The sequence below is a fragment of the Exophiala spinifera genome (genome assembly GCF_000836115.1).
Source record: "Exophiala spinifera strain CBS 89968 unplaced genomic scaffold supercont1.8, whole genome shotgun sequence".
NCBI classification, from domain to species: domain Eukaryota; kingdom Fungi; phylum Ascomycota; class Eurotiomycetes; order Chaetothyriales; family Herpotrichiellaceae; genus Exophiala; species Exophiala spinifera.
The window spans coordinates 2486080-2507647 of NW_015622520.1; the positions used below are offsets into that span (position 1 = coordinate 2486080).

Here is a 21568-nt window from a genome sequence, read left to right on the forward strand (position 1 = left end):
CACGCCCAGTCCAAATCAAGCCAAGACGTGCTATTCAATGTCGAGACGTGTACTCCGTGCTCCGTAGGGTTTCGGGTCTTCGACAGCCCCAGGTTCAGTAGTCTACATACTGGTACTGGACTTGGACACTGCACTCGGCTCTTCATACTCCTACGCTTACTCTGCTTTTTGTCCAGGAAGAGTCGAGACCGGAACAGTTACTTGTCTACCATCTAACAAGTGCTCTCTTGCAGTTCAAAAGCCGTTCCATCTTCTGAGCACAAAATAACAAGTCCAATTGTCTAATTCAGTTTACAACAACTTTGGCCGCCAGTTCGCCTGATGCCTGCTGCCCGCATGGAATTCGTAGGGGAGTGATGCTCCAGTGACCAGTGTAATCCAGCTATACACAAGGAAATGTTTCGGATGAAAAAAAAACCCCCAACGCGCCAACCTACGTCTTCACAACTTTGTCCAAACCATCACGTCTCAAACGCCGCCCGGACGTTGACGAAAGCTGCTGCTCCGCCCTCATTATCGACTAATGTGTCGAGAAGTGCGTCGGTCTGCCTCCAGATTCTCTCAATATAAGCGGCAGGCGGTCGGCCAAGGAAGACTGATGCACGTTAGCAGTTGATCCACATGAGGTACAATGAGGATGGGTGACTTGCCGAGAATGGCAGAATTAAGTTCCTCAGCAACTGCAGCTCTACCGGAAGGGTCGAGAAGGTGACCGTTGACGCTGACTGTAGGGTCGTCGTATGCGAGTAGACTGAAGGTCTCATTAAGCGTTTGCGCGTGATCTTCTTGACCACCATATTCTCTGGACAATTCCTGACCATATGCCATGGCTTCCATTAGATACTGATCGCGGAGTAGCACGGTCTCGCTGGCAACGGCCTTCCCTAGGCCGTTGCTCTGGCTCCCACCATTGGGTTGGTCATCGAGATCCATGTCCTGAGCAAAATCATCGTCTGTAGCTGCGGAAGCTCCAAATTGGGCACTGTTCTTTCTTGCGTTCAATTCAGTTGTCTTTCTGATTAACTCAATCCACTTGCGACATTTCATCTTGAACACGATGTTGGGATTCTGTGCGAGGACAGAGGGGAAGTGAGCTTGAGTGGCTTCGAGAGCTCGGTCGATATCTCCAAAGAGGATCGCACGTCGAATTTCTGAAAATATGTAAGTACTGTATAGCTGATGACGAAGGGCTTCTTATGCTTACTTTGTCTGTTTAGAGCTTCAGTATCATCCACAGGCGGAGCAGCCGGCGGAGTTGATACTGTATTGCTCAGAGATTCTCTTTGCCTCTGAACCTCTTCTGCAAAAGCCCTAGCAGTCTCCACGTAACCATCATGGCTCAGAAACTGCATGACCAAATCTTGAACGAGGGTCGTCTCGTTTCGGCGCTCCGTCAAGGATAGAGGCTTTGCGTTATCAATGTCCTTTGCCACTTTGTCCCTTTCGCTTTCCATCTTATCATCAATGTCAAAGACAAAAGGCCTTTGACCAAAGTTTACAGCAACAAGTGCTCCTGTATGCTTTTTCATTCCCACAGTGGGAAACAGCCGCAGGTCCTTTTTCAGTTCCTTGAAGCATACTCCAAGGTCTTGTCCGTTCTTTGTGAAAAAGGCATGGCCGGCGTTGAAATTCACGCCACAACCGATGACATCGCCTGCATCAAAAGTAGGACCGTAGTGTCTGCCGGAGTGTTCGCCGCAGAACATCTTACCATCATCACCATGGTATCCCCATGAGTGCGTCTCCCACCCCGGAAGTCTTTCTAGGGACGCTTCTGCCGTAGAGAACCCAATAGCAATGGCTGTATCTTTGCTCTTGTGTTTGATCTCCACCTCGAAGTAGTATATCCCACAAGCCGATGGCATGGGGTAGTCTGCGCGCACCGACGCTGCCTCGATCTCTGCTTTGCTCCCAGAACCGGTGTACTTCAATTCGAGACCCTCGTTCATTGCATCCAAGCCAGGATATTTATCCTGCTCGCTCCAGCGAGAGGGCAAAGGCATCAATGCCAGATCGTCTCTGGGCGGGTTGCTTTCTATAATGTCGTATGTCATACCACGATGGGAGGGCGCTAGTCTTTGAGCATTGGAGTGCCCTGCGCTCGTGGAAAGTGAGTTTGCTCCGGAGGTTGGGTTTGGTGGGTGCTCCCTCTCCCTCTTCAACTTCGCCTTGTGTGCAGCTTCTAGCTTCGCAACATACCTCGATGCCCTCAGGTACGACGGGACAAAAAACTGATTGACGGGTATCATTCCTGCTTCTGCAGCATGGATGTGTGAGAACTTCCTCGAGTATCGCGGGAAAGGAGTTCGAGTTCGCCACTGGGAACCGTTTGACTCGTGCTCTTGAGGTGGTTGTCGTCCCTGGATCTGAGATTCTGATTCGTGAGAAGGATACGAACTGCTCGGAGTGAAATTCGCCGCAAGGTGAGACAACGGTTCTGACTGAGGTGCAGGAAGGTTCGACTGAGGATTCGCGCCGGACGCTACAGAAGCGTAGGACATGCGTCTGGGGATGTGGTTGAAATAGGCTGACCTAGGGCCTCTATTCGAACCGGCGCCGTCCGCCATGAGAGCGGTCTTAATGGGGATTTCAAAGAGAAAGGAAAAGAAGATAAGGAGGATCTCGTCGCGCTCGAGCGAAAGTTCGATCAGTAGTCACGAGGGAGTAATCGGAACGATAGCAGTATGGATGGCTCGCAACTCGGTGAGTAGAAGGAGGATAGGCTAGCGTACCAGCTTCTTGTCGATACCCATGGCTTTGACCTGTCGATGAAACGAAATATCTGTATCCGTACTTGCTGGCAATTCGATGATGTGACTGAGGCAAGCACTCCCGCAATGGCTGTTATCTCACCGACATGGTCATGTTCGATGCAGTTGTATTGGGCGGCGTTTCGGTGGCAGGTCGTCCACTTGCGGGGGTACGGAATAGGCCAGCCTAGTGAGCCCCCGACAGCGTCATCCAAGTTGGGACCACTTGGGTCTGAGTGACCAAAGTACGCTCGAGTTCTCACGGATACTCGCCCTCATAACAGGGAACACGCACATCCGTCCAGGACGAGAATGGTCAGTTCATACGAATAGATCATGACTTAATTGCTGTGGAAGCATGCACAATTACACAAGGGGGGTGACTTGGCCAAATGTCAGAGATGCTAGGGCCGTGGAATGGTATTTCGAACGCAGCTTCTATTCATACAATATTCTTAAAGTGTCTAGAGCCGTTTAGCAAGAGACCGGCTCTCGTTAGCCAGGTGTGTAGGCACCACCAGTGCAACACAGTCCTATCCACCATCAACCTGATACATTTCTTTTTGGTACTAAAACCGCAAGACTGGCTCCCTGGCGCCAGCCATATCCTAGGGAACCACATGGAGAATCGAATCCTAACGCCATGCTGAAAAAATGAACCTTCGTACTGGGGTAAGAGTAGTACCGAGATGTATTGGTATTTTCGACATAGGATGCATGATGCTAGGGTCATGGTCTGTCATGAACAGCAGTCGAGCCGTCGAGTAAATTACTGGCCCAAGAGGGCACGTAGGCCGGAGTAGTGTTGAAGGTTCGATGATAATGTGTCTGTTCGTAGAATTTGAGAACTTTTGGTCAACCCTGGGCGGCGACCGCTGCAGGTGGCGGTGGCATTGGGGCTGGAGAACTGGCGGCTGGGGTAGTCAGAATCATGGGGTCGGGTTGTTCGCCAGCATTGCTGTCCATGGCAGTGTCGCTTTCGTTGGGTTTCATATCACTGCTACTCTGTTGGGATGTCTCCTTGGCATCACTCGATTCTTCGCCGTTGAGCATTAAGAGTCTCTCGTTGCCCTTCCAGGATGGCACTTCCCACACGATGCCAGTGAAGCTTTTGAGGGTGAACGGTTTCTTGGTCCATTTGCGACATGGTTTTCCTGATCGATCCAAGGCTCGAAGGCCAGCGTTGATAGCACCCTGATTTGCCTTTGGCCCTAATCGATGGCCTCCAGGCATGGCAGGCAATGACGGTCGGTTTGAGCCGGGATCAATGGTGCCATCATCCCTATACGATCATGTTAGAATATCATTGAAGGCAGGGCTAGGGCTACGGGGTACATGTGGACGTACAATCTCTGTTTCTTCTTAGGACCTGGTTTGCCTCGTGGTTTTGGTGTGCCACTGGACTCAGATGCCATTTGCCCTAGGCTTCTCTTGCTACCTGCTCCAGGATTCTTGCGCTTCTTAGAGGTATCACCATTAGGTGTGTCGCCGTTTGGTGCCGGTGTCGAATTAGACTCTGAGGCGTTGTCATGGCTGTCAGGCGCCTTCACAGTGGGCTGGTCGTCGACCGCAGGGGCAGGGGAGGAAGCCGACGACGGGACGGATGGTTCTTCTGTCTTCATGGACGGCTCCTCGAAGCGACGCAGTAATTCAGGCGACAGCTTCAGCACCACGACTTTACCCTGCTTCTTGCCCTTGTCAGGCCGGGCTGAGGGTGAGCGACCAGGTGTGCTCGACGATGAGATGGCCATGGGGATTATGAGGATTTGTGATGTTGTGGATGGACGGCGAGGTCACAGGGAATTGTGGTAGGGTGAGCGGCAAGGGACCTCTCGGACGTTTCGCTCGTTGATCCTGACAGGCGGCTGAAATTATTTTCGCTTGTGGAGTGTGAGGTAATTATTATTGCCAGGCTGAGCTTCGTCTGGTGGTGAATTTGACGATTAGGAGTGAGAGTGGTGGTGAGGTGTCATGATGGGTGAAGGTGGTGGTAGGAAAGGGAGAGATGGAGAGGAGGATGGGAAGGTCGATGTGATGATGATGAGACAGTGCTCATGGCTGGGGGCGTGTGAAGCATGGAATCCTCGGGATGGGCTTGGGTTGATTTGGCTCAGATCAGATGCGGACGCAGACAGAGTCTCAGTGAAGGAGCGACTTCAGGTGTTACCGGAGACGAGGCGTCAACGCTGCGATTTTTCCTACGCAAGCGAAAGCAGGCCAATCGACTGTCTTGAAGCGGCGTGGCCCACTGCACGCGCTGCAGCCAATCAGTACGTGCTGTCAGTGGCTGGAAAGACTCCTTGCCTGTCGCTGCTTCTGCCGGTTGCGTCCAGGACTCTACGCACCACCATCCGGAGACTCTAGTAGTGGCCAGGAGTCGCTAGCTGAGGGATACTCCGTAAGCTGGCCAGCCTCTGTCAAGCTTTGTTTCTTCGGACGCCTCTAAGCCTGGCCACAGATCCCTGACGCAAGGACTGATGGGTTGACGGATCGGCCTCCTCAGCTTCCATGCCCCTGATGCCATCCTCCGAATCAAAGGCGAATCCATCCTGAGCCGCCTCTCAATGAACTTTCAACCATCACACTCCACCTATCATTGCTGGTACTGTGATTCACACAATTTGACTACGGGGTGAACACTGCCCGTAAAAAGCAGTCCCCCGTACGAGGCATTATGCATCCGGCCAAGAGGAGACGCCTGGACCAGTCTGCTGCATCGTTGACCAAGCCTTTTCGCTCACCGCTACGAAAACTTTCGAGCAATCGTTCCCACAAGGGAGAGCTTTCCAGCCCGGAAACAAGGCTTCAAGAAGCCACTAACAAATCCTCGCCGCCCGTGACCCTATCTCATGATGCAGATAAAACATCCGCATCGCCTGTTGTCTCCAAATCTACCAACCCTGATCGACAGATCCACCTATGTCTTGACCGCAGAGGTCATCAGAAGCAACATGTTGCTCTGTCCCTTCAATTGAAGAAACTTTCCCATTCGCTTGAGCTTGCTCAGCAGGTCTTACATATCGAAACGTCGCAACAGGACGTACAGTTGCGGAGCTTGATCTCGAAATGGAAGAAGGTTGCTCGAGACGTCGCTGAACAGCTTTTTGAGGAAGCAAAGGAGCGCATCGATGAGATGGGTGGGTTCAAAGCCTGGCAAGACCGCTCACGAGAGGATGCTCGTCTTTGGCACGATGATCAGAGGACAAGCTACGAATCTCGTCAATTGAAAGTCGACGATGAATGTTCTTCCGAGTCTACAACTACTGGCACAGAGAGACGCCGCACAGCAGAGATTTCGACAGAGCACGACACCGATTCCAGTGTAAGTCTGGGATCCCTCTCGTCCCTGATATGTTGGGCGCACTAATATACATAGCAGTTCTTCACTATGGAAAAGATGCTTCAGGTGATGAACATCGACCTGAAGCTCATCGGGTATGACAGACAATCCGAGGGATGGATTGATTGAACGTAAATTACCCTCTCCGTGTAGACTTGCCTGCAGATAGGCCTGGAGCGATGGAATCGTGTTCTTCGACGCGACGTTTGCCATCAGCCATGTCGAGTCATAGTCCAAGGAGAGTCGATATATCGCTCGAGCAGGCTCGTGCCTCTCCTTCTGGGAGGCACAAGGATAAAATCGCGGCTGGGATTCTGTATCTTCCGCGAGGATCAGCACTCGTCGAAAACCGCACAATGTGCTCAATCTGCATTTGCGCAGACAATCTTTCGAGCGCTGAAGTATTCCGCCAGAAGTCGCTCATAGGAACACATCGTAGCTACCGCCCTAGGCCATGGACGGAGACTCAATCGTCATAAGTAGTATCATTCTCATCTCATGACTGGAGGTCGGCTTTGTTTGTTCCAGACAACTCGGCTCTTGACCCATTCCACAGCCTCTTTCACCCCGGTCCCTCGAAGTGCACTGACTGGTAGCACGCGGCTATCTCGTACCATGCCGCCCTTCTCGCCTTCAAAGACCTTCCTCACAAAGCCCTCTTTGATTCTCACGACCTCGAGGCTATCCTCGCGATCTTGCTTATTGGCCAGTACCAGGATAGGTATTCCCGCGGCGTCTTCATTCTCCAGCACGCTCTCCAGCACGGCTCTGCACTCGTCGAGCCGTCCTTGTGAGGGGCCTAACGATAGCATTCCCGGTGTCATTGGGGTTGTCGGTGACCACGGCGTCTGCGGCTCATCATCGTCTGCCTTGCTCATGAAGCTCTTTTTCCGCGTATGCCAGCCTGGCGTTCTCGGGGCGTTATCCAGTTCGCCGCTGCCCAAGTCGGTACTGTCGACCACGAACACGACGGCGTGCGCGCTCTTGTAGTAACTAGTCCATAATCTCCGTAGGGTCATTTGTCCCCCCACATCCCAGATCTTGAGGTACATGTCTGGCAGATCGATGGTAGCGACATTTTGTCCGACGGTCGGCACCGTGTTGCCCGCCGTGTCCGAGGGGGCCGCGTCGCCAGTCTGCCCGGCCGGATCGACTGCGGTGTTGAAAAGGGCTTTGATCTGGGTGAGGAGGGTCGTCTTGCCGGCGTTATCGAGGCCGAGCAGGATTATCGAGTACTCTGGAGAGCCACGCGGGCGCAGTCAGCCGAATGCTTCGTCGCATGAACGAGAGGTGTTTTTTTGGCATGCTTTCACCACACTCACCCGGCTTGCTTGTCGCGTAGAGGTAGAGAGACCTCATCAAGTGATACATGGTTGCGTACGCGCGGAGACAACGCGGACAACACCGGCGAGGGCAGGGTGGTCAAGGTAGAAACGCGGAACGCGAGAAACAAAAAAAGACACCTTTCTCGTTGACAGCAGTGTGACTTGACTTGAAGCCTCATAACTCATCATCGGACATGACGGTCGATAAGAGAAACTCATGGATGACCGAAAAAATTGGTCGTCGTGGCTGGCAAGCCCTGGAACTCTACAAGCGCCACTTCAAATGTTGCTCGTATCCGCGTGCCGGTTTGCCAAACCACCCAAAAGTACTTCGACGCGTGTTGCTGTACGTTAACCATAAGTCGAGGAACAGAGCGTCTACGTAAGGTGACAGACGTCCTTGGCGCAGCGTGTTTGTAGTCTGTATCCCTTCACCAGCACCCCGACTCTCAACGGAGGGACGAACCATGTTGGGGGTCTGGGTCGCGAGGTAGAACGAGCGCGAGCGCGTACGGGTTGTCAATACTGTCGTCGGGCCTGCATATCTAACGACACCAACAACTACCATCATGTTGCACCTGACTGTTCGACGCAACAACAAGTCTGCTCATATGACATTAAATCCAAGGTGCAAAGGGGTCATTTTTGTATCTGTGTGTCCTAAACCTAGCTTGCTTTTAATACCTGCAATATCAGGCAGCGTAAGAGGGAAAGCTTCGCACCTCATGCAAGCACTATATCCATTTTCAAGTCCTTCAAAACATCTTGCCACTGTATATCCACTGACGACGATGGTTCACTCCTCCTTCGCCGCCACAGTTCCTCCGCTATGTCCTTGGAGAGATCCAGATTCTTGAATCCATGTCTGCGCTTCATCATATACCACGCGACCATGCGCTGCTGGAGATCTGAACTCAGACATTCGCAAGCTACGATGAACGGCGGCCACACTAGCGTACATCCAATCGTCTCTCCTCCAAGAACCTCGATTGCTTCAAGGTGACCCACAGCGATCTCTACCATTTCTTGGACTTCTTCGGGCGGCCGTCGCTTGAGGGTTCGCTGGAAGTAGATCAAGCTGGCATAGTAGAAGACATATGCATGATTCCGTGTCAATGCCTGCGAAACGGGATCCAAATTCTCCATGTCCAGCGCCTCCGGTGTTTGCATGTAAAGCTGTAGCTCAAGCTTGTTGAGCAACTCCTCGCTCGTGTCTGGATTTGTGTTGGAGATACGCTTGATCAAAGAATTCATAATGACAATATGTTTCAACATGGGCCGCGTGAGGCCAAAAAATCGGTCCAGTACGTAGTGCTGCTCATCGAGGAAGTTGTCTGATTCCATGTCCACTTCGATGGTCGACGGGAGATTGATATTACATAGCGCTGCAATGGCGAGATAGCCTTGATACACCATTGAGGACGACTTGTCACGATTCCATGCATTGCCCTCGATCGTCGCTAGCCAGGACGCCCCGCCCTGGAGATGGGTGCGCCACTCAGACGAGCGGCCTGTAATCATATCCATGGCTGAAAACATGGTGATGGTGGCCAAGATGGCACCACGCTGGACCTCGACTCCGGGCTTGGTGTTGGGGTTGTGCTTGACGGTCGCCAAGGTATGCCGCAGGTGCATAATTGCTAGGTTATAATGTTTCATGGCAAGGGTTAGGGTCTTGGAGTCGTCATTCAACAGCTGACTGCGACTGAACGCGGATGCGGAACAGAGAGCATGGAAGAGCGCGATCTGGCCGTTCGACTGGCTCGAAGGAGAACTTAGCCCGGCGAGCGCCAAGGGCGTAAAGACGCTGCGGAAGGGGTTGTCCGAACGATCCACGGGCACAAGATGCCATGACACGAAGCTTGTCCAGTGGTGGATCAGCTCGCGTTGCTCCCTTGGTCGAGGAAGAAGGTCCAGATGTCGGAGAGCCGGTGGTTGAGCGGCCTGGCTCAAATCGATGGAACCGTAGGGGGAATCGATATCCGACCGCGAAAGAATTGATGTTGACGGCGAATGAATCGTCTCGATTTCCTCTTCGTCAGCGTCAGTTTCAGCTTGTGACGGCGATGGGAGGAAGCTGTGGGATAATGAAGATTCCGAGCTCTGTTGTGGACTTCCGCATTGCAGGCTACCCGGACCATAATCGTCGAGAAGAAAGACTGAGAAAGGACCTGCTGACAATTCTTCACTCTCTGCCGAGAAACCTTCTATCAGGTCCAAGGCCTCAAGGATATCAACCTGCATGAAACTGGAATCATCTTCATATATGGCTGGAGCACCTATCGCCCGCCTGCTGTTCTGCTCCCGTTCCTGTGTGTTAGGGTCGACCCAGACCAATCTGATCCCATACCCCTGGCAAGAGAAACCTCCTTTCAGACACCTTGCACATTCCGGGCGCTCCTCGCCACACTTTACGTGCCTATTCCGACACGTCCAGCACGCTGTGAAGGTCTTGGTGTGCTTCACAGGCTGGCGGGGTTTAGCGGTTCTGCGGCCAGTGGTTACTTGTTTCATCTGGCATAGTAAGACATCGCGTGTCACGCGTTGGATGGACCTTTATGGTGCCTGTTGGCGTCTACCACCTCAAAGCGCCGTGTTGAGATCCCAGTTGTCTCCGAGGTCCAGTAAAAGCTGACGATAACAGAAAGTGAACGAGGGGAAGTCAGACCCTTTACGGACGGATAATAGTTTTTCCGGACGTGACCCCTCGTCGTATTCGGTTTCCTCCTGGGGTCGGGCTCTGGCTCCACGCGACGTCAATGGTCGATCGTCCGCGATGTTTCTGCTCAGCCTCGTTCAGGCGCACTATCCTCAACTAAGAGACGTTGTTATTACTTATCGTTGTTCGAAGACTGCCCCTTTCTCCGTTGACTGAGAAAGCTATCGTTCTAATGTCGACTTCGACTCGGATCGATGTCGGTCCATATCCAGTTTGATCAACCGGAATCCAGATGCTACACGAATCTCGACTTCGTGACCGGCAGGGTCATCCTAGTCCTTCCATACGATGCCGCAATCACCGCTGTCACCGTCAAGCTTGAGGGAGAGAGTCGCACCAGACTCTCCGGACCGAAATTTCCTGGCAATGAACGCTCAGATAAGAGGAGGTACGAGCTAGAAGCACACAAGGTTGGCTACAGGTTCTTCCGTCACCGATCCAGCGCTCACCAATGCCACACAGCTTTTGTACAAAGTCCTCACTGTTTTCCCGACGCCTGAGCTACAAGACAAGACGACGCCTTCCGCGTATACACTCCTCGCAGGACAATATGTTTATCCTTTTAGCTTCAAGGTTCGAAGATAATAGTTGCTGGGTTGGTCACGCGGCTAATTCCCTCCTTAGTTCCCGTTCAATAACGACTGCCAAAAGCGAACCTCAATGGCAATGAAAGACATCAAACTCGGCCACTTGAATGTTCAGTTCGCTCCGGATCTGAATAAGCATGTGAAGAAGACCCTACCTCCGTCGTTGAGCGGCTTTCCAGGCGAGGCAGAGATAAAGTATTATGTTAAGGCGACCGTTGTCCGCCCAAAGTTCTTCCAGGAGAATTTGAGATCGGTATAAGAGGCCAAATTCCGTAATTGAAGTACTCTGCTAACACGCTCAAGATCTGTGATATCAAATTCCTCCCCATTGAACCCCCTCGGCCTAAAGACCGCCATGAAGAGACCTTTGCTCGGCGTCGGCGTCAATTCCAGCCATACCCTGCGCCTTCGAAAAAGACGGGACTTTTCAAGAAATCATCGGCACCACAATCTGCAGAAGAAGAACCGCCGGCTTTTCAGGTCGATGCGCGACTCCCGAATCCCGCCATCATTACTTGCAACGAGCGGCTTCCTCTTCGGATACTCATTGAAAAACTCAATGACAGTTCGGCAAACGTCTATCTCAGTATGCTGCAGATAGAACTGATCGGCTACACGAACGTCAGGGCGCATGACTTAGAACGGACAGAGAGTGGAAGCTGGATCTTGATGTCACAAGCTAATATGAACATGCCCTTGGCGACTGCCACTGACAAAAGCCGCAAGGAGTGGAAATTGCCATCCAGGTTATGGGAGGATTGTCCTATACCAAATACTGTTTGTCCGACCTTCGATACATGCAATATCTCTCGTCGATACGAGCTTGAGATTCGAGTCGGCCTTGCTCACGAAGTTGCCGATGGAATGCGGCCAGAACTCATCATTTTTCCTCTGCGATTGCCTGTGATGGTTTATTCGGGGATAGCACCTCCGCCGCAATTGTTGCAAGCCATGGCAAACAACCCACGACCGCAGAGTGTACCCTCACCCGTCTTTCCCCCACGACCTCATCATAATAATGGGTCGCCTGTGCAGAAGCCAACGCCGACTGGGACACCCACGACTCCTGTATCTGAAACGTACTCTTTTCAAACCTCAGGAGAGTCATACAGCCCTGAGCAACATAATAATATCCCCGACGAGGCCCCACCAAGTTATGAAGATGCAATCGCAGATGATATCGCACCTGTCGATGGTCCCCGGCGAGAGTACGATATGCCTTCGCAGCCTGGGCAGGAGCATGTTTTCAATACAGAAAAGGGTGGACTTGGGCGACGGGTTAGTGAGAGGCTGTTTTCCAGTAATAGTCCCGCGAGTCCCACGAGGACCGTGTCTATGCCAGGCGCTATACACTCGGTCCCAATCACGGAAGATGACGCTCGTCATCCGCTGGACTCACCCATCAGCGAAAATGAGAGGCGACCATCATCGGGAAAAAGAAGTCTGACTGGGACTAACTCATAAAAGCCTCTCTGGACATCTGTTTGCATCAAGCGAGGCGTTGGCATGGAATTCTCGGTTCCTTGATAAAAATGATGGACTAAATATGACTGAACGGGTAGAAAAAAGTATTACTCCTTCATGAAGCTGGACTCTAGTGGCTCATGGGGGATTGCACAGGGGTTCGCCTCTTCGCTGGACACGCACGTGATATGACGTATTATCTCTACACATTGGATCTTCTGCCTGCTTCGGACATCATCAACCTCGTCATGGAATCTCTTGCCTACCACACAGATAATGCTGCCATGAACGAAGTTTGGTCCTGAATATGTTGCTCTGATTATAAGTGCTCGAGGACTTGACATTAGGAGCGGTCAATTGGTGTAATCGCCTGCAATGGAGATCGCCAAAGACAAGGTATGGAAGACAGCAACCTCATTCGCTTACAGGCATTACCCTCATCACCAAATACCTACATGTGCAACAACCATCTACATACTCTTGACCGTCTCAAGGATTCTGCTAATGCCCGTAGACCCCAGGCGCTGGTGGACACCGGAGCTCAGGCTCTACTTCTTTCGCTGCCATTGGAGCTGCCTTGATTCCCACAGCACTTACAGCGGGTGTTTTCCTCCTGGGATTTGTTCTTCTCCGACCGAGATATAAGAACATCTACGCACCGCGAACGTACTTTCGTACCATATCACGCAAGTATGCAAATCAGGTTTGCTGGTGACCGGAATACACTTATGCTAACGCCAATCAGGGATCAGACTCCCTCGTCCAGCCATGCGTCCGTATCGTGGTATCACGACTTCAAAGCCCTTGACGACAAATTTGTTCTGCGCCATTCCTCCATGGAGGCATACCTGTTTCTCCGCTATCTTCGGATGATTGTCCTAATCTGTGGTGTCGGATGTCTATTGACTTGGCCAACCCTCTTCGCTGTGAATGCGTCCGGAGGTGGTGACTCTACGCAGCTAGACCGAATCTCTTTCAGCAACGTCTCGAAAGCCGAGAGACTATACGCACATGCGGTAGTCGCCTGGGTTTTCTTCGGTATGTCTGAGTCTCCCATCGGAAATGCCTGCTGATGTCAGTAGCCTTCATCATGTTGCTCATCACCCGAGAGAGGCTTTTCGTCGTGGGACTTCGTCAAGCTTATCAGACCGTAACATTAAATGCCACTCGACTGTCAGCTAGGGTGGTGATGTTCCTCTCTGTGCCATCCGATGGACTTCGACCTGAAAATCTTCAACGATACTACGGTAAAGATGCAGTCCGGTCGTGGCCAGTATCAAAGTTGGGTCATCTAGAGAGCAAGGTGGATAAGAGAAACTCCAAGGTCGACAAGCTCGAGGAAGCCCAGGTGGACCTTCTGCGAAGAGCCAACAAAAAGGGCCATGTTTACAGAAACGACCATGACGGCGCGGCCGTCATTACGAGCGTCCAGGACCATCGACCTATTCACCGCACACACTATGTTCTCGGGGATAAAATCGACAGCATATCACATTTGCAAGAAGATGTTACCTCGGTCGTCTCTGATGTGGAGAAGATACGAGAAGCTGGTGTCCATGAACGGAGGGTAAGACATGGTGCTGTATTTGTGGAATTCAAAGACCAGGTCAGCGCTCATCTGGCATTTCAGCAAGTACGACACGCCTCACCACTCACGCTACAGCCAAAATTTATTGGTGTACAACCGAAAGAAGTACTTTGGCAGAATCTCACCCTTGACCCCTCCCTACGGATCACTTATTCTTACCTTGCCATAGCACTAGCGCTCGCCACCATAATTCTTTGGTCAATTCCTGTGGGCATCATCGGAACCATCTCGAATATCAATTACCTGACAGAGAAGTTCCACTGGCTCCGGTTCATCAACAAACTTCCGGAACCAGTGTTGGCCCTTCTGACCGGACTAGTACCGCCCCTGTTACTCAGCACTGTGGTCTCTTACGTACCATATTTCTTCAAATACGTGGCGACAATGTCTGGTCAACCCACCAGCATTGAGGTCAACAAGTGGGCTCAAAACTGGTATTTCGTTTTCCAAGTCGTTCAGGTTTTCCTCATAACGACATTCTCCTCTGGGGCGGCTGCTGTAGCCAACAAGGTTGCCAACGAACCAACATCGGTTCCAACCCTGCTTGCAAAGAATCTCCCAAAAGCTTCAAACTTCTACCTGACCTACTTCATTATTCAGGGTCTGGGTACCGCCGCCAAGAACATTATCAACTACTCAGATCTCTTCTCGTACCTGGTTTTTTATCACATCGTGGCCAAGACTCCCCGGCAGAAGTTCAACACGTATGCACAGATGAAAGGAATCAGTTGGTTCAATGTATATCCCAAATTCACCAACCTGGCGGTGATAGCAATAGCATATTCCTGTATTGCACCCCTGGTCCTTGGATTTGCCGGCATTGGGATCTTTCTCTTCTACTTGAGTTACCGCTACAATTTGCTCTACGTGATACAAGTTAAGTCAGAAACACGAGGTGAGAGCTACACAAGAGCTCTGCAGCATCTTATCACTGCATTGTATCTGGCAGAGCTGTGCTTGATCGGCCTATTTGGCATCAAGAAAGCTCCGGGACCTTCGACAATGATGACCATTCTTCTAGTGTTAACTACACTTTATCATGTCACCGTCAACAAATACCTCACCCCGCTCGAGACTTATATGCCCGTGGATGTCCTCTCAAATGACGAGGAAGAGGAAGAGCCACTACTGAGTTCCAACGGGGACGCGACGCAGCGTTCTCGGGTAGAAAGATTTGGAGCCGGGAAAGTCCCTTCAATCTTGCTCGACCCTCTTGCAGCGTTTCTTGAGCCTCACATCTTCGCTTCACAAAAGGCTCTTCGACCATGGCTCCAAGATCCCGAGGGCGAGTACGAGGAGTCGGTTTCTTACACCGATGAGCAATTGAAGAATGCATATCTCAATCCAGCATTGATTTCCAAAACACCTATGATCTGGATCCCCAAAGACCCCAAAGGCCTCTCGAAGCAGCTTGTTGAAGAGAACGAAGGCTTCGGGTTGAGTAGCACGGATGAAGGCGCTGAGCTGAGTGCTTCGAACAAAATTCTCTGGAATCAGAACGACTTTACGACCGTGCCAATCTTCAAAGAGGCTGCCAGATATTAGTTGCAATGCTGTCAACCAATGTGCAGAGTCCATCATTCACATATCGTGGCGCTTTTGGTGCTACGCATGCAAAAGTTACAATTAGCTGACCACGTCTATATTCTGTCGCGAACGACTACCGAAACGAGTATGGTCACGAGTCGTATACGAGACAGCTGGTCAGCAAGCAACCAATCTCACGCAACACTTTGAACTTACAATTACATGTTCAGCTACTCGAAATTGCAGCCAGCCACTGTTGTCTTCACAGTACTGTGAATGGCTGAAAATAGGTTGCTGAGTAAATGCATGTAGGCGCTGACACGTCACTGTGACTTCACCACCCTGCCTCTATGGTCTAGATTAGACGCTCCTTTCCCGTCAGCGTGAGCCTTTCAAAGCCACTGCTGCACTTGACGATGTCGCTGTCGACCCTCCCTCATATTGGTCATGACGTATCGAATGGCATAAAAGAACGAAAGCCACCAGTTGGAACGGCATTGCGATTATGTCAAACTCACGGTGAGAGTCTTCTACTATGAGCGTGGCTTTGACTTCGACCACCTGGCCGCAGTTGTCTCAGCTCAAGGGCTCAGCTCGAGAGCTCAACAATACCTCTCGCCTCTGGGTATATATCACACGAAGCAGCTGTCGATCACATCGAAGAATCATTCACTGAAGCCGTGCTCGTCTCACATGCATCAGTCTTATCTAAGCTGACGACCATCTTTTCTCGACTTTTGAAGCATAAAGGGTTCTGCAGCTTGAACACTATATCCTACGCCTTCCCAGCACCGAAAGTTATCCCGTAGGCTGGATATACGACCCTTGCAGACAGCAAGACGCATATCGCACATCCTTTCAAGATTCCCACGATGTCTTTGCCAACAAATAAACCCTCGCTCTTCAGCCGTCTCGCGCACAGCTCCTCGTCTTCGCTCAGATCAGACTCGTCATCGTCGACCACCTCGACGATATCGTCCACGCCGAGCGGATGTAGAGACTACCAAAGGGCTCGCTACGCCAAGGACGGCAAAGGATTCGACTTTACGTCGACGTATCCTTATTCCACAAATGGACAAGGCGTGGACGAGACTCTTGCCACAGCGGTTGCACCTTCATTTCCGCTGGGCTGTCGCGACTTCAAACTCCGATACGCAAAGGACGGCAAAGGCCACGACTTCCGCGCGACCTACACATCAGCCGAGACTGCCTCAGTTGACACAGTCCCACTCGTCGATACCGTGTCCAGTGTACCTGTACCAGGGGATTTCAAGCTGCGGTATGCAAAAGACGGAAAGGGCCATGATTTTGCAGTATCGTATCCATATGATAAGAAGTGATAGTGCCTTTTTGGGGGTGTGGGCGTGAAAGGAAGGAAGGGGAGGGGGGACGGAGGATTAGAAACAACCTAGGATTGAGAACCAAATAGCTTGTTTCTTGAAGCTGAGGGAGGCAGTCTCAATTCGATACCCATCATTTCAAAAGAATCATTATCTTTATCATCATTCACTCATTCATTCATTGACCTCTCCAAGAGGTGTTCGTTGCCACTGTGAGGCATGCCGACCCCATTCGCCACCATTGACCCAGGTCTACATCACACACTCAAACGCCCTTGTTCTTGAGAAGCGGCGTCTCCTCGTGTCCACTGTTGGTGGCGCCGTGAGCAGCACCGGCGTCATGTGAGGCCAGGCTTGCACACCGGCCAGGCTTCGTCGCCAACCATTCCTTGACCACGCCCTCGTAGTCGGCGGCCCGGTATGGCTCGAAGAGTTCCCGCACAAAACTCGGTTTGCGCCAATACTTGAGCCCGAGGTCCCGCAGGAGCGTGTCCATGTAGGGAACCTGGTCGAAGACGAGGTCCGGGAAGAAGCGACCGTGGCCGAAGGGCGCGCGGAAGCGGGCGAACCGCGACATCAGCGCCGCCTCGTCGTACACCGCGTCCGGGTCGATGGCGAGACTGCCGCTCAGGTAGGCGTACGCCCAGAGACACTGCAGCTCGCACCGGGGGGTGTTGGCCAGGTTGCTGAACATGCCGATGAAGACGAGGTCGCGCGTGCCGTTGGCCGTGGGCCCCGGAGGCGCGATGCCCCGGTACAGCCGGAAGGGGGTGTAGTTGGTCTCCGGGTCGATGCCGGCGTTGTACGGCTTCACCGTGTCGCTGCTCGGGGAGGCAAACGGCCCGGACACGAGACGGGGGAAGGCCCGCGAGAGCTTTTCGTCGGCGGCGCCGTCGAGCGTGGACCAGAATTCATGCTGGCCTCGCGTGAACGTCGTAGAGGGGATGCCGAGGTCGCTGTGCGTCGACGTCGGGGTGAAGGTCACGGTCGGTTTGGCCGAGAATCCCGTCGCCGTGATCAGAGCGTCGACTTGGATCGAGTGGGCCTCACTGGCAGCCGCGGGACCGGGATCGGGATCAGAGGACGAAGAAGGAGAGGAGGAGGACGTGAATGTGATGTGGCCTTCGGACAGGTGGGAAATGTCTTCACGGTGCACGCGGACCTGTCCAGACTTGATCATCTCGTAGATGTCCTTTTCGAAGTTGTACACGCCTGACGCGGTGCCGTACCAGAAGGGGCTGTGTGAGTGTTAGTGAATGATTCTCCCGAGCAAGAACATACATGCCGAACCAAAAAGGCGTTCTTCTGGGAGGCACAAAGAGGCTATGTGGATAATCACAAAACGGACACAAATACTTACCTCTGCTCTGGCTCTAGAACTTTGGTGCGCTCGTCATTCCGTATGCCGCAATCTTGGATGGTCGCCGCGTGAAGGTTACCCCAGAACTTTTGTGCAATGATTTTACCAATGGACGTCGAGTGCAGGAGGTATCGGAGCTTGCTGAAGCCATCGTCCCACAGGCACGGGCTGAAGAAGGACACGGCGCGTCGTGACGGGAGAAACTCTCGCGGGACCGTAAACGGGCCGATCTTCGTGTGGCTCGGAAACACCCATTCGGGCCCTTTGCCTGACTTGCGGATGATCCATTCCACGTTTCGGCCTGCTTTGCCTGCGACCTGGACGGAATCGTACGCCGACTTGCCGCCACCGAGGACAGCCACCGTCTTCACGTTCTCGTTCGCAAAGAGCAGGTCTCCCTTAGAGCCCAGCTCCGCTGAATGGATGATCGGACCTCCAAAGACCTCGGCGCCCTTGAGGGTCGGTCGGTGCGGGAGATTGGTGATGCCGGTGGCGACAAGTAGTTTCTTGGTGGTGTACTCGGTCCCTGAGGCGTCGCCGGTGCCTCCGGAAGTGGTGGTCTTGAGAAGCCAGCCCTTTGCGTCCGCAAGCCGCGAGATGTCGCCGACCTGTGTTTCAAAGTCGATGATGCTCAACAGGCTGGACCGCTCAGCGTAGGCCTTGTAGTACTCGTGCATGACTTCGCCAGTGGGGTGTTGACCATGTCGAATGCCGAATCCATCGTGCATGGGGAAGTCCGAGAAGTCGATGCCACCGCGGAGATTGTTCGTCTTGAGGCTTGGATAGATATTTTGTTTGGACCACACACCACCGAGAGTTTGGTTCTATCCAACTGTGTCAGTAGAGATGTTTGAACCCCAGGAATGTCAGGCTTGCGAAGTGTGACTACATCAGCGTACGTACCGCATCTAGAATCTTGATTTTGGCCTCCGGCTCACACTCAAGAATTGTCTTTGCAGCACAAAGCCCTGTTGGCCCTGTGGGAATATCAGCTCATTGTCCTGTTCAATCGTAGCAAGGGAAAGGGGACAGGACCAGCGCCAATGATGAGATAGTCGAGCATCGTTAGGACTTTGTCGTATCATCCAGCATGGATCTCTTCGCATTGGGAGAGGAAGTGATTATAAGTCGCGACAAGATACACAGAGCCAGATAGCCGACGCATGGTTTCCGTGAAGTGAGATTTCATTCACGCGAGAGCCTCACTCGTATCGTGGGTTCCAGGGCAATGGGCAGTGAACTTCAATGTTCTCTCCAATAGGCGGGCTCCCCTGGAGATACGTGAATTTCAGCTCCGTGAGATCGTTCCATTGAAAGATTTGGCCTGAGTAAGCCCGAGGGATCCAAGCTTGTAAGCTGAGTCCAGGAAACTTTGCAGTATTGAACTTAGCGGGTGAGCGCGAGCCGATAGGAATCTGCCCTTGTATTCGGGTATCATCTCGATCCATGCAGCCAAGATGCCATAGCTTCGATGGCCTGATCGGGCGCCAGACTTATAAATGAGAATTGAGTCCTTGATTACTCCGTTGAGAAGGATGGAGAGTCGTGTTTGATGGACACATGAGACCAATAAGCAGAAGGACTCTCGGACCCCATCGATAGTCCGCTCCACCTTATCACCCATGGTTCTGGTACTGGTCGCTAGCTACGTCGGTTATGACTGTTTCTGAGGCTGTACGCACATACATATGATAGCTTTATGCCTGGACGTGGACATCTGAAAGGACAGCTTGCGCTCACAAAGACACTCCGCTTGAGCCATGTACTTTCAACCCATCACAAAGAGAAAACAATGGGCGCAAACATGAAGATGCCATTGTTCAATTTACCCACATTTCAAAGTTATGGCCTCCGAAAGTTGCGACCGAGAATGAGTGCACAAGGCCCGCGACTTTCTGGGTGAGACAAACACTACGGATAGCAGTCAATGTACGTCGGAAGGGGGGTCTTTGGACTGATGTCCTCACAGTTTGCCTGGTACAGAGATCATTTTACTCTCGCTGTCGGAGTTTGCTGGGTTTTTCCCGAGCACTCATCAATAGAAAAGAGAAAAGAGACGCGGATGAAATACCTTCAGTACAGCAGCTGCTAGCGCTACCGTCTTGGATGGTGATTGAATCTGGAATGAACCAAAGGGTCTAGTTACAGCCTCAATTACATTCCGTCAAGTGTCAATAAATTCAGCTTCATTCCTCATCAAGAGGTTCCCCGATTGCCGGCCATCCTTGTAGTATTTTTCACTTTATACGTGGCCAGTCTCCGCGTACCGCATACGCCGAGAATTGATAGTGGCCAAGGGTATGAGATGAGCTTCCTTTGATGTGCCGCTTCTTGCAGTTGATGCGACCAGTCCTTGGTCTTTGTGCCATGAGAAGCTATTTCATCTAGGAAAGAAGCTGAGTGAAAAGGTAGAGACCATCGTGTGCACTGATACTGATTGGCGTTTGTGTTCACCAAGTTGAAGTCTGTTGTCTGGGGATGGAGTGCGACTACACGGTGCAGATACGAAATCTGGGGACTGAGCTGGAAAGACAATAGGCGGCTATAAGGCCACCGACGCGGCTGGGCGGTCTCTGGGCGCCATGCTTTCTAGGCACCAGAGGCACTTGACTGGGCTTGGTTCAGCCTTTTAATGCGTGTGTGTTCAGGCTTCTCGGGCTTCGATGCCCCAGCTGCCGCGTGCCCAGACAACCTGTGGTAAGTGGCGCGTTGCTGCCTACAATCGCCCACCGGCCAAAGTCCCGGCCTTGCTAAGCTTTACCTAGATACCTACCACACTGTACAGGACATTCGCGCTATTTGTTTTGCGACACTCCGTATGCGCTGTCAAATTCTCTTGGTACCAACACCATAGCGCATTACGTGCGCATATTGGATGCGTTGTAGCAGTATGCTCGAGTGCAGATCCGACCGGTGCCTAGGTAATTAAATAGTAAGCCCGGGGTCGTGCATAAAACCAGGGCCGTTTCCAACTCCTCCCGGCTGACCCGAATTGATCTGAGGACAGTTCAATTACCCCGAGGTAGACAAGACCAAGTAAATGAAGGTTATTACGGCCTTGCCAGAAGAAAAAAAAGACTCCCTGAACTTGTCTTTTTTCTTCTTCTTTACCTGACTGAGCAGCATCGACACGAGTCTAATTTGTACAGGAAAACACCATACGGTCTTGATTTCTGTTTTCGCAACAAGATGGGCCTCCTCACGCTATCACGCCTCGTCATACCCCCTTTTATCCTCGTCGGCGTCTACTGTCTACACATTCTGAGCGAAGCCAACGGGACATTTCCCCTGGTCGTCGAGCATCAGGAGAAGCGTCTGCTACCTACCACCGCCACCACAGCTGTGGCCAGGCCTCCGTTCGCAGAAAGCTTTACGGGCTTCGACCCTCCCGACGGATTGCTGTCCACGCTGGTCGTGTTCTTCTGGCCGTTGGTCGATGGCGAGAACCCCGGCGCCAGCCTTCTGACGTTCTTGTTCGGCGGTCAAATCGTGGCTCTTTTGGCCGCGACCACGCTGGAAGCGTCGAGAAAGGCCAACAAGGGAAGAATAATCAGCTTGTAAGTCCCGT

The 21568-nt window shown here is 52.2% G+C and overlaps 10 protein-coding genes across 10 annotated transcripts; 5 read left to right on the forward strand and 5 right to left on the reverse strand.

The window, feature by feature from the left end:
- Window positions 1-461: 461 nt before the first annotated feature.
- Window positions 462-2567, reverse strand: PV08_10961 (uncharacterized protein; the record flags this gene model as incomplete). The annotated part of the gene is made up of 3 exons (XM_016385273.1): window positions 462-595; window positions 693-1151; window positions 1205-2567. 3 exons carry the CDS (start codon window positions 2565-2567, stop codon window positions 462-464), a joined length of 1956 nt encoding a protein of 651 aa, XP_016231875.1.
- Window positions 2568-3605: 1038 nt separating this feature from the next.
- On the reverse strand, window positions 3606-4501 carry PV08_10962 (uncharacterized protein; the record flags this gene model as incomplete). The annotated part of the gene is made up of 2 exons (XM_016385274.1): window positions 3606-4032; window positions 4098-4501. The coding sequence occupies 2 exons, from the start codon at window positions 4499-4501 to the stop codon at window positions 3606-3608; spliced, it is 831 nt and encodes a 276-aa protein (XP_016231876.1).
- A 923-nt stretch (window positions 4502-5424) lies between these two features.
- PV08_10963 (uncharacterized protein) lies at window positions 5425-6219 on the forward strand (the record flags this gene model as incomplete). Its single annotated transcript, XM_016385275.1, has 2 exons — window positions 5425-6072; window positions 6130-6219. The coding sequence occupies 2 exons, from the start codon at window positions 5425-5427 to the stop codon at window positions 6217-6219; spliced, it is 738 nt and encodes a 245-aa protein (XP_016231877.1).
- Window positions 6220-6581: 362 nt separating this feature from the next.
- On the reverse strand, window positions 6582-7461 carry PV08_10964 (uncharacterized protein; the record flags this gene model as incomplete). The annotated part of the gene is made up of 2 exons (XM_016385276.1): window positions 6582-7327; window positions 7413-7461. The coding sequence occupies 2 exons, from the start codon at window positions 7459-7461 to the stop codon at window positions 6582-6584; spliced, it is 795 nt and encodes a 264-aa protein (XP_016231878.1).
- A 677-nt stretch (window positions 7462-8138) lies between these two features.
- PV08_10965 (uncharacterized protein) lies at window positions 8139-9929 on the reverse strand (the record flags this gene model as incomplete). Its single annotated transcript, XM_016385277.1, has 1 exon — window positions 8139-9929. The coding sequence occupies one exon, from the start codon at window positions 9927-9929 to the stop codon at window positions 8139-8141; it is 1791 nt and encodes a 596-aa protein (XP_016231879.1).
- Window positions 9930-10328: 399 nt separating this feature from the next.
- Window positions 10329-12185, forward strand: PV08_10966 (uncharacterized protein; the record flags this gene model as incomplete). The annotated part of the gene is made up of 4 exons (XM_016385278.1): window positions 10329-10544; window positions 10597-10707; window positions 10759-10974; window positions 11025-12185. The coding sequence occupies 4 exons, from the start codon at window positions 10329-10331 to the stop codon at window positions 12183-12185; spliced, it is 1704 nt and encodes a 567-aa protein (XP_016231880.1).
- Window positions 12186-12560: 375 nt separating this feature from the next.
- On the forward strand, window positions 12561-15318 carry PV08_10967 (uncharacterized protein; the record flags this gene model as incomplete). The annotated part of the gene is made up of 4 exons (XM_016385279.1): window positions 12561-12581; window positions 12700-12875; window positions 12931-13223; window positions 13268-15318. The coding sequence occupies 4 exons, from the start codon at window positions 12561-12563 to the stop codon at window positions 15316-15318; spliced, it is 2541 nt and encodes an 846-aa protein (XP_016231881.1).
- Window positions 15319-16172: 854 nt separating this feature from the next.
- Window positions 16173-16640, forward strand: PV08_10968 (uncharacterized protein; the record flags this gene model as incomplete). The annotated part of the gene is made up of 1 exon (XM_016385280.1): window positions 16173-16640. The coding sequence occupies one exon, from the start codon at window positions 16173-16175 to the stop codon at window positions 16638-16640; it is 468 nt and encodes a 155-aa protein (XP_016231882.1).
- A 265-nt stretch (window positions 16641-16905) lies between these two features.
- PV08_10969 (uncharacterized protein) lies at window positions 16906-19063 on the reverse strand (the record flags this gene model as incomplete). The annotated part of the gene is made up of 4 exons (XM_016385281.1): window positions 16906-17878; window positions 18001-18824; window positions 18904-18977; window positions 19036-19063. The coding sequence occupies 4 exons, from the start codon at window positions 19061-19063 to the stop codon at window positions 16906-16908; spliced, it is 1899 nt and encodes a 632-aa protein (XP_016231883.1).
- A 2126-nt stretch (window positions 19064-21189) lies between these two features.
- On the forward strand, window positions 21190-21561 carry PV08_10970 (uncharacterized protein; the record flags this gene model as incomplete). The annotated part of the gene is made up of 1 exon (XM_016385282.1): window positions 21190-21561. One exon carries the CDS (start codon window positions 21190-21192, stop codon window positions 21559-21561), a length of 372 nt encoding a protein of 123 aa, XP_016231884.1.
- Window positions 21562-21568: the final 7 nt, after the last annotated feature.